Below are 16,271 nucleotides of genomic sequence, written 5' to 3'. Positions count from 1 at the left end.
AAGGAGCTAGGAGTCAGGAGCTAGAAGCTAGGAGGCTACCTTAGATTTCCTGAGCAAGGACACCCAAGCGTCCCCTTTGCAGAAGTATTTCTTCAGGATGTGGATCCACCTCTCCCCATCAGCCATGCATCTGCCACGTCAGTCACTGACGTTGCTTTGAGCTGACGTATGCGGGGGCAGGGATGTTCATTTGGCATAATTCATGTTTTCTCCTTTTGATCTTTACGTCCTTTTCCCGCTTCCATTCCTTGCCTCCCCCAAGGACTCCAGTTGTTCAGGAACTCTTATCCCTTCCCACATGTCCACGCTTTGTTCAACCTGCAAGTTTTGTGGGACTTCTGGTTTACATGAGTCACGTCAGCTTGGAGCCACATGGGCTTCAGACGGGCGGACGGGGAAAGGTGGCTCCACCGGTCGATCAGTATGAGATTAGAATTAGTCCCATTATCTTGGCAAAGGGAGCTGCACAAAGCAATAAATGTCGGGCTGCCAATAATTTTGACACACATCTTTTTCAGAATAAAAATGATTTTGTGTTAACGATTTCTTCTCTGTCTGAACAACGGTATCACAATAGCACTATATTATTTTCTCCTATTGCTGAGCATAGAAAACATTTTATAAACATTTAAGTGTGTTTTTATTTTATCCTCGTATTCATTGAGGGTGCCAGTGTCTCTGGAGGGCACTGCAGAAGTTCATGGGTGGTGCTTGCGCGGAGTAAGGGAAGTGTTGTGTAAAAGCCTCCATTAAAAATAACGCCAGCAGCAAAGATCCCAGCATCCAGCCAGCACATCAAAGCGTTGCGCGGTTCACTGTTAAAATCCAGAAGACGGGAAGGCCCAAGCTGATTTAAAATCAATAGGTTTATTAATCTGAGGCGTGTCTTTTTCTTCATGGTGTTCAATTCATCCAAGTTTTATTTTTTATTTATTTATTTATTTTTGCTTCTAAAGTTATGCGGTGAAACTTTGTGTTTGTTTGGCCTTTCGCTCACTCTGTTCTGGCGTAGTTATTCTAGCTGGCATTTAAGAGCTGTGTGTGTGTGGGCTTGCCTCAGACTCCGTGTTCTGTACTCACCACATCTGGGCCAGGGGCTCTCTAGCTGTTATTAACCTTTACAGTCACAGAGGTTTTAAGGTTTTAATAAGGAAAAGGTGTAATAATACAGTAGAATGTACAACAATAGGCTATTTGTAAAGAACTACGTTAGGGTCTTGTGGGGGCTTTTCCGGCTGTACATATGTGACGTGGGTGTATTTTTCTCAGTCTTTTGATATTCCTTTATTGAAACACAAGGACTTTACACAATGTCTTTAAAACCTACCCCAACCCCTTTTTACAAACCCAACTCGACCTTCTTTTCCAAAACCTCACCTCTGACTTATAACACTGCTCCCAGAGCCTTATGCAATCTAGAGCCAAGGCCAAATTTAGCCATGGTTTTGTGACTGACTGGTTCACGTCATACTGGGTCATATGGGCCAGTCTGACTGACCGACACGGTCCTTACCATCTCATAGCTGGTGCTAATGTGCAGATAGGGCCTGGCTGCACCATGGCATCCGACCATTAAACACTCATATTGAGCTGTTGGTTGTTCTGTGCCCTGTGTTAATGCAGGTTCAGTAGTGTTTTATCCCAGATGGTCTGTTAGCTCCTTCAGGAGTAGTAAGATTAGTGCTGAAGTTTGCATTAAAGCAGCACAGATAAACCTGCCTCACTGGCATTGCACTGATAGTGCAAGGGGGCTATATTATTTTACAGTACATATCTGATCACTCTTAGTTCCCGCGTAGGAACTGTTAGTGTTTAGTTACTGTGACTAAATAAGTGTTTCATTTGCACTCAAGGGCTGGTGGTGAATTGCAGATTTCTCTATTAAAATGTGTACAGTCTCAAAACAGCGTGAGTGAATCAGCGGGCAAGCGCTTCTTACTGTACATTCTGGCCGTTTAAATGTGATCGCAGATGATGTAAACCCGGACCAAAATACATTTTAAATAGTCCCCAAACTTTTCAAATTGAGGACATGAAGTGTGTTCCGAGATGTTGCCTTTTCAAAGGAAGGCGCTCCGTCATTCTATTGAGTGATGTCAGAGCTTCGCAGTCGCAAAGTGCAAGATGAGGGTATTCAATATCTGGGCCCAAACTGGAGGGGAATGAATCTTCTCTCTCCAGTGAGCTTTTACAGCAGCCCCGCATTCAAGTGCCTCACGCACATAAAATGACTCATGGATTTCTTAATGACTCATAGCTGTTTCCTTATCCTCCTAATGAGTTCTTATAAAATAGATAAACAAATAAATCAACTAAGAACAATTGGCATGGGCTATTGGCTGATGTTAATTATGGCATATAGCCTGTCAAGCGCAATTAGCAAGCCGCTATCAGCTGCGAGTGACGTTTCCATGGAAACGCGATTACCTCGAAGGACAAGCGTTTAGAGAATTAGCGCCTCGGCAGACTTCATGGTGGTCCACAAAAACCAATAAACTGGCGTTTTTTTTTTATTGCCGTATCTTAACGCGTCTCTCCCGTTCACTGACTTTTGTTTATTTTTGCTTCCCCCCCCCCACAGTGGACGGCTGCACGGATTGGTCGGTGGACTACTTGAAGTACAAAGTGCTTGTGGGGGAGCCAGTGCGGATTAAGTGCGCCTTGTTTTACGGATACATCCGGGCCAACTACACGCACGCCCAGAGCGTGGGGCTCAGCCTGATGTGGTACAGGAGCTCCGGCCACGGGGACTTCGAGGAGCCCATCTCTTTCGACGGCGTCCGCATGAGCAAAGAGGAGGACGCCATCTGGTTCCGCCCCGCAGACCTGCAGGACATCGGACTCTACTCCTGCGTGCTCAGGTAGGGCTCCTGGGGCCGCTAGTGAGGTGGGGGGTGGGGTTTCAGTGGCACGCTGTTGCAGGGTAAGGCTCCTGGGGCCGCTAGTGAGGTGGGGGGTGGGGTTTCAGTGGCACGCTGTTGCAGGGTAAGGCTCCTGGGGCGGTTAGTGAGGTGGGGGGTGGGGTTTCAGTGGCACGCTGTTGCAGGGTAAGGTTCCTGGGGCCGCTAGTGAGGTGGGGGGTGGGGTTTCAGTGGCACGCTGTTGCAGGGTAAGGCTCCTGGGGCGGTTAGTGAGGTGGGGGGTGGGGGGTGGGGTTTCAGTGGCACGCTGTTGCAGGGTAAGGCTCCTGGGGCCACTAGTGAGGTGGGGGGTGGGGTTTCAGTGGCACGCTGCTTCAGGTGTATGTGCAGGGCCATAGCTAGGAAACCTGGGACCCCTAAAAGAAAATTCTTCCCTTTTTTAAATCAAACTGGAATTATTGTGGGCCCCCTCCAGCCCCCCAAAGCTGGGGGCCCCTAGAACCATCTGCAAGGTACATAACTGGGACCAGCAAGGTCAGCAGTTATATCCCTGGTGTAGCCATGATAAAATGTGCACAGTTGTTGGGCCCTTGAGCAAGGCCCTTAACGCTGCATTGCTCCAGTGGGGGATCGTCTCCTGCTTAGTCTAATCAACTGTAAGTGGCTTTGGATAAAAGCGTCAGCTACAATAGCTGTACTGTACCCTTCGCCCCGCTGGGGGCCCCGCGTGCGTGTCAGTGCTAGACCGTGGCTGAGGCGCTGCTGGCTTTGTGTGGGGGGCTGGCGCACCTCTACAGACGGGCTGAAGGCTAACGGGGGGGAGCGGGCCCGTTTAGCCGCTGACAGACGGAGGGAGAGACCCCCCCCCCCCCCCCCCGCAGGTCTGGGCTTCCCGGCAGAGTGACAGCGGTGAGGGGAGTTACTGGAACTCAGAGCGCATAAATCACCCCGGCCCAGGTCCTCTGCTCCCGTAATGAGTCGGCAGACCTCCCGCGAAAGGGTGTTGGGGGGGGGGGGGGGGGGGGGGAGGAGGGTGTAGAGGGGGGGAAGAGGGGTGTAGAGGAGTCTTAACATGCACGGGTATATCTTTGAATCCCTCTTCTGGGACGGCGCTGTATTAACATGAGGTGGCAGGCTCATAATTCTCCTGCCCTACTCACCTTTAGGCGTCTGTGAAGGGCCTGCTGAACTGGAAGGACCCCTGCTGCTCCCACACCCCCTTTTATCTGTGTCTGCAGCATATATATATATATATTTTTTAATGTGTATATTTATTTAGCCTTCTGTTCATTGTATTTCAAATATATTGTTCTGGCTTGCTGTGGTTTCGGTTTTTATAACCATGCAAATATATGATGACAAGAACAGAATATTCTAGGCATATAAGTTACCAATATATCTGGGTAGAATTGTATTAAATTTTTAATCTAATGTCTTTGGGCTGGAGAGACAATGATCCACTCAGAGACAGGCTTGGATTTCCCTCTGAGCAGTTTGCACCGAACTGGTGGAGGCGCATTCACCTCCCACTGCAAACATTTAGCCAGTGCCGCTACATACAGTTAGCCACTGCTGCTACATACAGTTAGCCACTGCTGCTGCTACATACAGTTAGCCACTGCTGCTACATACAGTTAGCCACTGCTGCTACATACAGTTAGCCACTGCTGCTACATACAGTTAGCCACTGCTGCTACATACAGTTAGCCACTGCTGCTGCTTACAGTTAGCCACTGCTGCTGCTTACAGTTAGCCACTGCTGCTACATACAGTTAGCCACTGCTGCTGCTTACAGTTAGCCACTGCTGCTACATACAGTTAGCCACTGCTGCTACATATAGTTAGCCACTGCTGTTACATACAGTTAGCCACTGCTGCTACATACAGTTAGCCACTGCTGCTACATACAGTTAGCCACTGCTGCTACATCCAGTTAGCCACTGCTGCTGCTTACAGTTAGCCACTGCTCAGACAACTTAATATTTATTTATCATACAAATTCTGAAGGTATGATTCATGAATAAGCAGATCATTCAAGCAACTTTCTCTGTAGGTTGAAGTGTGCGGTATGAGTGACGGCAGCATAGGGGAGGCCGCTAAAACGAGCCATGAGCAGAAAGAGCCGGGCAACAGGGCAAGCACCATTTCCAGAGCAGGGCAAATCGAGCAATGCAGCAACAGCTAGCCGGCAGCATGGCAGAGCAACAGCAAAATGAGCAAGGGCCTGAACAGGTAAGGTTGGTGGTTTCTACAGCCCCTCCCATTAGACTTAAGCATCGTGTGAGTGGATGGTGTTTCTCGAGTAGCCTGCCTGAACATTTAGCCACTGCTGTTGCCTGCAGCCAGACACTCCCACGGCCTGCATACATCTGCAACATCATCTCAGCTGCATTCTGTCGTCTGCAGAGCACAGGCGGGTGAATAATATAGCAGAAAGCTCCTGGATCTGCAGCCATTTTAGGTGAAGGAGGAGGGAGGGAAGGAAGGGGGGGGGGGGGGGGCGTGTTCAGATTGGGCCCTGATTGGACGGCTGATTGGACGGCTGACAGATGGCTTTAATGTGTGCTCACCTGGGCTCCGCGGGGCGGGGGTGTAGATGCGAACGCGGGTTTGTGTTCTCAGCCCCTGAGCCGGCTGTCTGTCAGCCTGATCTGCCAGAATGGGCCGTCCCGGAGGACCTCTGAGCGCAGTTTACCGCAGTCAGGGATTCTATCTGTGATGGGGGAGGCTCCTCAGCGCAGTGCTGACGTCCAGGCTGCCAGCACGCCCCTCACCGGCCTTGTGCTCGACAGTACCGCGCACGGTGCCTCGTAACGGGCACGCGTGTCACTCCCGTGTTTACGGCGTGTTTACGGCGTGTTTACGGCGTGCTTACGGGTCAGCGCTGGAGCTGCCAGCTTTTCAGATCCAGGTAATGGGGAGACGTCGTCTTCAGAACCACTCCCACAAAAAAAAGTGTTTAACATTCAGAGATGACATAAATAAGGCTTTAGTGCTGTGTGCACAACTCCCGGGGCTGTGTTTAGGCTGATTAAATCACTGTGTATGGACTGTCTGCTTGGCAGTAGTAGAGGTTAAAGCATTATTTTAACGTGAGCCAGTGTGAGCATCTGTAGAACTGTGACTACTGCACTTTGACTCCACTGTGACTGCTACACTGTGACTCCACTGTGACTGCTACTCTGTGACTCCTACACTGTGACTCCTACACTGTGACTCCTACACTGTGACTCCACTGTGACTCCACTGTGACTGCTACACTGTGACTCCACTGTGACTGCTACACTGTGACTCCACTGTGACTCCACTGTGACTCCTCTGTGACTGCTACACTGTGACTCCACTGTGACTGCTACACTGTGACTCCACTGTGACTGCTACACTGTGACTCCACTGTGACTGCTACTCTGTGACTCCACTGTGACTCCTCTGTGACTGCTACACTGTGACTCCACTGTGACTCCACTGTGACTGCTCCACTGTGACTCCACTGTGACTGCTACTCTGTGACTCCACTGTGACTGCTACACTGTGACTCCACTGTGACTGCTACACTGTGACTCCACTGTGACTGCTACACTGTGACTGCTACTCTGTGACTCCACTGTGACTCCACTGTGACTGCTATTCTGTGACTCCTACTCTGTGACTCCACTGTGACTGCTACACTGTGACTCCACTGTGACTGCTACTCTGTGACTCCACTGTGACTGCTACACTGTGACTCCACTGTGACTGCTACACTGTGACTCCACTGTGACTGCTACACTGTGACTGCTACTCTGTGACTCCACTGTGACTCCACTGTGACTGCTATTCTGTGACTCCTACTCTGTGACTCCACTGTGACTGCTACACTGTGACTCCACTGTGACTGCTACTCTGTGACTCCACTGTGACTCCACTGTGACTCCACTGTGACTCCACTGTGACTGCTACACTGTGACTCCACTGTGACTCCACTGTGACTCCTACACTGTGACTCCATTGTAGCTCTATTCCTCCCAAGCAGGTAACCCAGGTCCCTGTCCTCCTGTGACATCACCACAGTTAAGGGAAGGGCAGGACTGGGCACACCAGCCTAGCTGTGCTGTTGGCGGTCGGGTCATGTGACCTGGTGCAGTCGCTGGCCCCCCCCCACAGCCGTATAATGGGCTCTGATTCTATTTGCATCAGTGTGTGCCTTTTATTCGTCACAGCTGTTTAGCCTCATTATGGCCTGCGCTTGCTCTGCTGCAGCCTCCTGACGAATAATTTCATCCCCTCTGCGCTGCAAAAAAACCCCCGACCTGGCTCTGCTCTCCCTCTCATAGAAAAATATTATTTGGAAAGGAAAGGGCTTTTCTGTCAAAATTATTGACGGGACATGATTGCGTTAAATATAAATGGCGCACATGAGCATAAGGAATCACTCAAAGCCTCACAGACAGATGTGCCCTAATCCACATTGCAACAGGGAGCACAAGTATGATTTAGAACTGAACATTGCATCATTTCCCAGTGTAATGCCGAGGTTGCTTGCGATCTGTGATCGATGGGGTGTAATGGGTTAAGCCAAATCATCCGCTCCACCCGGCCTGCACTGAGAAAGTGGTTCTTTTGAACCTCGTGAGATGGTGGCCTTTTATTCTCTTTTCCTTAGTAAACCTCGTCAGATGGTGGCCCTTTATTCCCTTTGTTTTGTGAACCTCGTAAGATGGTGGCCCTTCTCGTTTTCTTAGGACCACCATCTTAACAGGTTTAACTTTCTTCTCTTTTCTTAGTGAGCCTCGTAAGATGGTGGCCCTTCTCTTTTTCTTAGGACCACCATCTTAACAGGTTTAACTTTCTTCTCTTTTCTTAGTGAGCCTCGTAAGATGGTGGTCCTTCTCTGTTTCTTAGTGAGCCTCGTAAGATGGTGGTCCTTCTCTGTTTCTTAGTGAGCCTCGTAAGATGGTGGGCCCTCTTTTTCTTCCTCTTCAGTCTTTACATTTCCAGCGCTTGGACCCACACACAGGTTGGCACTGACACATAATGCTCCATGCCAGTTGCACAATAACCTAATTATGATATGATCCCCTAGAATACGGTACAATGGGCTTTGAAAGTCATCAAATGCGCATCTGCTATTGAGCGGAGCCCTGCGCATCAGCCCGTGTAACGGCTCCTTCCAAATGAAATGCGCACAAGGAGAATTCAACAAGGTATCAGGAAGTCCTGGCAGTAAATCTGGTTGCCTCGGCTAGGAAGCCGAGTCTTGGTCATGGGTAGATTGTGCAGCAGGACAATGACTCCAAGCACACATCAAAATCCACACAGAAAACAACAACCATGTCCTGCAATGGCCATCTCAGTCTCCAGACTGAAATCCCATGAAAACCCTGTGGTCTGAACTGAAGAGGGGGGTATACCAAGGATATCCGTAATCCTGAAAAGCTCTGCATGGGCAGTCTGCAGCCTCGTGGCTAAGGTACATGACTGGGACCCAGACGGTTGGTGGTTCCCGGTGTAGCCATGATAAGATCTGTAGCTGTTGGGCCCTTGAGCAAAGCCCTTAACCCTGTATTGCTCCAGGGGTGATTGTTCCCTGCTTTTCTAATCAACTGTAAGTCCCTTTGGATAAAAGTGTCAGCTAAAGGACTATACTATAATGTAATGCATGGAGGAATGGTCAAAAATCCCTTCTCTAACCTTATGATAGATTATAGGAAAAGAGTCATGTCTGCCATCTTTGCGAGCAGTGCTTGCACAGTATTAAACCAGGGGTGCCAATAATTGTGGAACCTGTTTTTGGGGAAATTAAAATGTAAGACTTTGATTGATTCCAGTGAATGATTCATAGCGTGCACTACTTTACACATGTTGGAAAATAAAATGTATGTCAATAATTATTATTTTTTCATTTTCATTTGCACTTGTAAGTCGCTTTGGATTAAAAGCGTCTGCCAAATGACTAAAATGTAAATGTAAATTTACGGCACTTTTTATGACGATTTATCAGGGGTGCCAATAATTCTGGAGCCCACTGGACTTTTAATTAAGATCCAGTAATGTTAGTCTTCATGCAGCAGATCATATAACTGATATCTGTACGAGCTTTTATTATACGTACATGTATGTGTGTGTATATGTATGTGTGTATATGCATGTATACGTGCATACATTATGCATGTATGATTATACACGTAACATTGATGTGTAATATGTGCAATATATTACATCATAAATGTGACTGTATGCATAATGCTGTACCATGATTAGGGCAGAAAAATATCGGCTGGTTTCACGGAGATTCACTTATTTTTACTGCCCCCTGCAGGCTCAATTCTGCGCTTTAGAAAAACGAAGCTGTTCTGGCCCTCTTTCCTGGAGGGTTGCCAGGGAAGCGGATTTTATCAGGGGTGATTTTACATTTGAGGGGCCTTCAGCTATGTTTATTCCTTTATTTCCAGCTCACATGATAAAAGAAAATCACAGCATCACTGAAATGGATTTAGATATTCAAAGTTCAGCAAAAAGCCCTTTTAAAATAATTGTGTATCTTGCACAATAGATGATAGCAGTTGTACCGGCTATTGCCCTGATTACTCAAAAGGGTCTTTTGCAGACGTGGAAATTTTGTAAAAAGGGAAGTCTGATCCCGTTGTGGAAAGTGTCTTTCCCCTTGTTGCCTCCGTTTCTCTTGGGGAGCTGTGCGTTGCTGATTTCACGCCAGTGAACTCACACTCGCTTGTCAAACTGCATTATTGATGCCTTGCTTTGCACTTTAAACAAATTGCAGAGGCAGGTTTTTTTCTAAGAAATTTGCACATAATGATATGGTAATAACTTATTAACCTTTTGCGTAAGGTACCTCCTTTCATAAATGCTTCATTAGTCAGCTTTATTACAAACTGTAGCTTTTAATACTGAACAGAAAAGCCTGTTGGATTTGACTGATTCGCTCCGCCATCTGAAGAGCTTTTGTCCAATTGTATTTCAATAAAGGACTGATTTCATTTTAGGCATTGTTTCCTTTTTATGTTCAGTCCTTAAGTGATGTTGCTAAGTTGTAAGAAGGTATCAAAGAAGCCTTGGGCTTTATGAGGTTAACCAACTTGAGATGGGCCCACACACACACTGACCCAGCAGACATGGCCCCACACACACACTGACCCAGCAGACATGGGCCCCACACACACACACACACACACACACACACACACACACACTGACCCAGCAGACATGGGCCCCCACACACACTGACCCAGCAGACATGGGCCCCACACACACACACTGACCCAGCAGACATGGGCCCCACACACACACACACACACACACACACACACACACACACACACACACACACACACACACACACACTCACACACACACTCACACACACACACACACACACACTCACACACACACTCACACACACACACACACACACACACACTCACACACACACACACACACACACACACACACACTCACACACACACACACACACACACACACACACACTCACACACACACTCACACACACACACACACACTCACACACACACTCACATACACACACACTCACACACTGACCCAGCAGACATGGGCCCGCACACACACACACACACACACACACACACACACTGACCCAGCAGAGATGAGCCCACACCCACACTGACCCAGCAGAGATGAGCCCACACACACACTGACCCAGCAGAGATGAGCCCACACACACACACACACACTGACCCAGCAGACATGGGCCCACACACACACACACACACACACACACACACACACACACACACACACACACACACACACACACACACACTGACCCAGCAGACATGGGCCCGCACACACACACACACACTGACCCAGCAGAGATGAGCCCACACACACACACACACACTGACCCAGCAGACATGGGCCCACACACACACACACACACACACACACACACACACACACACACACTGACCCAGCAGAGATGAGCCCACACCCACACTGACCCAGCAGAGATGAGCCCACACACACACACACACACACTGACCCAGCAGAGATGAGCCCACACACACACACACACACTGACCCAGCAGAGATGAGCCCACACACACACACACACACTGACCCAGCAGAGATGAGCCCACACACACACACACACACTGACCCAGCAGACATGGGCCCACACACACACACACACACACACACACACACACACACACACACACACACACACACACACACACTGACCCACACACACACACACACACACACACACACACACACACACACACCCACACACACACACACACACACACACACACACACACACACACACACACACACACCCACACACACACACACACACACACACACACACACACACACACACTCCTTCAGAGAAACAGATCGGGTGTTTCTTCAGAAAGCTAGCGTGCTGCTAATGGCGCTGCAGCCTGAGACCTTTCAGAGTTGGATTCATCAATATAAAGCATATTAAAGCGCCTGGATGTTTACCGGGGTCTTCCACCAGACTAATACATTCATTAGCAGAACTGTAATACGAATGTACAATGTCAGCAGAGAGACCGGGATGATTGAATATTTCCTAATTATTGGGTCCGGCCCTGTCGTTGTGACGGCATTATCAGGCCTGCGGTGTGATGCCGGGCTGACTCTATCTGGAGGCTACACCGCCCGATATTGAAGACCCACCTGCGGATTTCCCCTCCCCTCTCTTTAAAACGTACAAGGCTGTTTTTTTTTTGTCAATGGCGAGTTTGGATTAGGCTGTCCGCACAATAGAGTAGCGCAGGCCAGGGGAGGGTGTTCTCCGTGCAGAAGTGGGGGGATTACAGTCTCAGTGTTGTACAGGCTCTCTCCTGCCTTTCTTGCCTCTGATTTTGTCTGTCCGTCCGCCTCAGTTTGCCTGTCTGTTACCTTAAGTTAATTCAGATGTGCATATTATCGCATCCTATTTATTAAACGGCTTGTTCCAGGGCATCGAAACAATTGAAACAATTAATACTTATTTTTAAAGAGCAACTGATTATAGAGAGATGACGGTGGTTTTGTTATTATACTTCATTGCTTTTATCAGGAAGCAACTGAATTGTTTGTCAGTTGACGCTTTAAATATTAATGTTTTGGTCGGGCAACGGATTTGACCTCCATCACGAAGACCTGAGCTCGTCAGAAACGTTGTTTGTTTACCACCAGCCCCCACCAATCGGGCGAGAGGCTGAGAAGCGTCAAATGACTCCCTAATGTCCGCGACCCGACAGTGGCATCATCTAAAGAGCAGGCAGCTATCCAGCCCGCTCACGTCAGGAGCACTTCATCTGTGATCCGCGGTGCGGAGCGTCAGCTTAAATACATGCTTGTGACTTTCTAGGATGTGGAATAGGTGCTCGAGAGTAATTTAGCTGCCAGCGTTTGAGAGATGCGGAAAGCTGCAGAGGACAGAGTGCTTTGTAGTGAGCGCTAACAGGGCTGAAACGCTCACTGCTTGCCCTAGCAGTGGGGTAAGAGCCCACGGTCTCCCCTTGGAAAGCTCAGCGAGGTCGTTCTACACCTCGCTGGACTCTACAGGAAAGCCATTCATTCCTCTCTTCAAAATGTGTAAAAACGTAGATATTAGTGCCGCGCCGTAGATGTTAGGATTCGGTAGAGATGTCCTGTTTGATATAAGCTGTTTCTGGAGAATATGGCCTCAGGTTTTCCTCCTGCATAGCATATCACACTGTCACAGTGCACTAGATATGCTTTAAGATGTCCGACTTGTGTAAATCTACCTCTGTACCTGTGAAAATAATGGTTTTAATCAAAAGCTTGGAAACACGCCAGGTTTTTCTTTTGTGGTTTTGTCAGTACAAGACTTAATTTACTGTAGTTTTGTCTTGTAGTCGTTGTCTCTGTTGTGTTCTTATTCTGTCATATGCTGTGTGGCCCCCAGAAACAATCACTACTGATGTACGGCAAATATTCAAAGAAAATGTCAGGATTTAGGTATGCTAATGGAAACACAAATATCTTCACTCACTCGCGCACACACAGGTGCACGCACAGCAGGAACTGGACTACACACACGCAAACACGCATGCGCAGTCACACACAAGCATACGAGTGCTCTCTGTCTCTCTCTCACACACATACCCACACACACACACACACACACACATACATACCCACACACACACACACATACCCACACACACACACATACACACACACACATACACACACACACACACACATACCCACACACACATACCCACATACACAGGTACACACACACACACACACAGACACACACACACACACATACCCACACAGACACACACACACACACACACACACAGACACACACACACACACACACACACACACACACACACACACACACACACACACATACACACACACACATACACAGGTACACACACACACACAGACACACACAGACACACACAGACACACACAGACACACACAGACACACACACAGACACACACACAGACACACACACAGACACACACACACACATACACAGGTACACACACACACACACACAGACACACACACAGACACACACACAGACACACACACAGACACACACACAGACACACACACAGACACACACACAGACACACACACAGACACACACACACACACACACACACAGACACACACACAGACACACACACAGACACACACACAGACACACACACAGACACACACACAGACACACACACACACAGACACACACACACACACACACACACACACACACACACACACAGACACACACACACACACACACACAGACACACACACACAGACACACACACACACACACACACACACACAGACACAGACACACACACACACACACACACACACACACACACACACACACAGCGTTGCGCTGGGAGCTCACACCCGGTGAGCGAGCTCACTCTGAATGATGAAATCAGGCTGCTACTTAAACTCATTAGAGATCGTTACTCTTATAAGGGAAGATGATGAAGTGCTTTGTTAGGGGAACGAGAGCCATTCATCTTAACCTGAAGTAGCAGACTGCTGTGGCTGTTCTCTGAGGATGCAGGATACGGGGGGGGGGGGGGGGGGGGGGTCTCTGCGTGTCTCCGCAGGTCTGGGGCTGATACAGGTACAGAGCCAACCCCCCCCCCCCCCCATACAGCCGCTGCTCAACGATTGGCCGCTGAAGTCCCTGACCGCTCTGTGACCTTCGATGGCCGAGGTTCGATTCCGTATCTGCACACTTAATGTCTTTGCCGTGGCCTTCATTAAAGCATTTGTCAGTTGGGCTCGTCCCCGTTGAGCGATGGCGTGTTTTAATGCCGGCGATGTGCTGACCCCGGCGGCTCACGGCAATCAGAAGAGGCTTCCGGAAAAACTAAACTAAAGGTTCTTCTTCTTTTTTTTTTTTCCTCCATTTATTTTACAGTTAATTCGTGGATTTTTAGGCGTCAGTGCCGAAAAAACAGCAGAGAGACCACCGCCGGTGTGTCAAATTGTCATGATATTCTTAAAATCGGTTTTAGATTTCACGCTTTCTGACTCTTCTGCAACGCTGCCGTAGCCTTTGGCCCTTGTGAGGAAGCAGCAAGGCACCATGGGAGAGCGTCTGTCTCAGGCAAGCTGTCGTCAGAAGTCTCCTCCCAAGACCGAAAAAGCGTTTCAGACACGACCGTCCCTCTGGCTCCTCCCCCGCCGGCCGTCCACAGCCACATCTAAGCTCTGTTCCGCGAAAAACTCGTACTCTTTTCACAGACCATGAAATTATGGAAATAATAGCTGTGTGGATTATGCATGGCTCAAATGGTGTTACATCTTTCAAACAATATTCCAGCAGCGATATTTAACATTTAGCAAAACAGCCCACAGCACGTTAAATTGCATGCATTATTTCATACACACAAATGTGTGCTTATGCTAATCTCTTACACGGCGATGACATTTGAGAGAGACTGCTCGGAGTTACGCTGCTGCACATCACAGGTACTGCTTACGGAGATGTCTGTGGCAGGCTTATGTTTCACAGTGGAGGGTGCGTAATGGTCTGTGTGACATAACTTGAGACAGGAGACAACTTGAGTTGGAACATGTTCACTTCTCTGGTGGGTATGGAAGGTTCTAGAGTAAGGAATCTGACGGCCATGGTTCTGTTGCTCTGTGCGGACATAAGGTGGACATAAAGTTGTTGCTACATTCCACATGATTGCTGGAATTTAGCAGCACAGTTTTGTAATGAGCATACCTTGATGATTCATGGTCTACTCTAGAAGACATTTATTTTGCCATTGTCTGGTTGACTTCTGTTAAATAAGCTTATGCTGTCTGTTCACCTGACCTCCCAAAATAATCCTTGGTGCTTTCAAACTGGACTCTTTTATCCAGCGCTGTTTATCCCTCCTGACTAAACACCTGGTTAAACCCTCCCCTTCTCCATGCGAGAGAACCTATCAGAATCTTGACTTGAGCTTTCTGCTGCCACCTCATTGGATGAATTTTATTTCACCGATTTTATATGGAACGCTAGGGCCTCTGGTAACATTTATTGATTTATTTTTTTAATTAAACCTCCCCCACTCCCCCACTCCCCAGTAGCCTAACCTGCATGGATCTGCAGGAGAAAACCAGAGTACCCAGAGGAAACTCACACAGGTACAGGGAGAACAAACCATACACTCTCAGAAATAAAGGTACAAAAAGTGCCAAAAAAGGAACAAAAGTTTTTTGCTGCGGCAGTATGCTATGGGTACATAGAACTGTAGCCCTAGCCAGAAAAATAAAAAAAACGTGGAAAACGTGCTTGTTTGTACCCAAAGAGAACAATACTGTACTTTCAGGGTTCAGTGTGATTTTATTTCTAACGGTGCATACATGTCACCACTCCTGTGACAACCATCAGCTCTGACCTGCTTACTGAGTCTAATAAGCAGTACCTAGGATGTGCTTGCTTATGTGTCTGATGTGAAGCTGGGGTACACTTTTCCAGTAGTATTTAACCAGAGAAAAATGAACATGCAAAGCAGATAAATATTAACTGGACTTGAAGTCGCTAAGCAGCTGGCATTGCTTGGGCCAATACTAAAAGTATATTTAGTCTCCAAACAATATGAAATAGATGCTAGCATGCTCTTTGCAGAGATAAGGAAAATGCAGCCTGCAGCTTGCCTCTGGAACTCTTTGTCCTTGTGTGCGTTAATCCCGGGAGGTCAGCCGTTTTCCACCCTGTCTGGCATCAACAATCATTCCACGGTCAAAGTCACTTAGATTACATTTCTTCCCCATTCGGTCTGAAAAACAGCTGAACCTCTTGACCATATCTTCATGCTTTCATGCATGTCGTAGCTGCCACATGCTTGGATGATTAAATATTTGCCTTGACAAGCTGGTGTACAGGTCTACCCAATAG

The 16,271-nt window shown here is 48.1% G+C and overlaps 1 protein-coding gene across 4 annotated transcripts in view; it reads left to right on the top strand.

The window, feature by feature from the left end:
* Positions 1-16,271, top strand: part of LOC133116730 (interleukin-1 receptor accessory protein-like 1) — a 343,914-nt gene that overhangs the window by 157,387 nt on the left and 170,256 nt on the right. For all 4 annotated transcript variants that reach the window (XM_061226631.1, XM_061226630.1, XM_061226629.1 and 1 more), the window contains one exon: positions 2,582-2,861. In XM_061226631.1, the coding sequence (XP_061082615.1) occupies positions 2,582-2,861 (280 nt within the window). The remainder of the gene's footprint in view (positions 1-2,581; positions 2,862-16,271) is intronic.

Source organism: Conger conger, chromosome 17 (genome assembly GCF_963514075.1).
Source record: "Conger conger chromosome 17, fConCon1.1, whole genome shotgun sequence".
Classification (NCBI taxonomy): Eukaryota; Metazoa; Chordata; class Actinopteri; order Anguilliformes; family Congridae; genus Conger; species Conger conger.
This window is presented reverse-complemented; position numbering and strand designations above follow the sequence as displayed.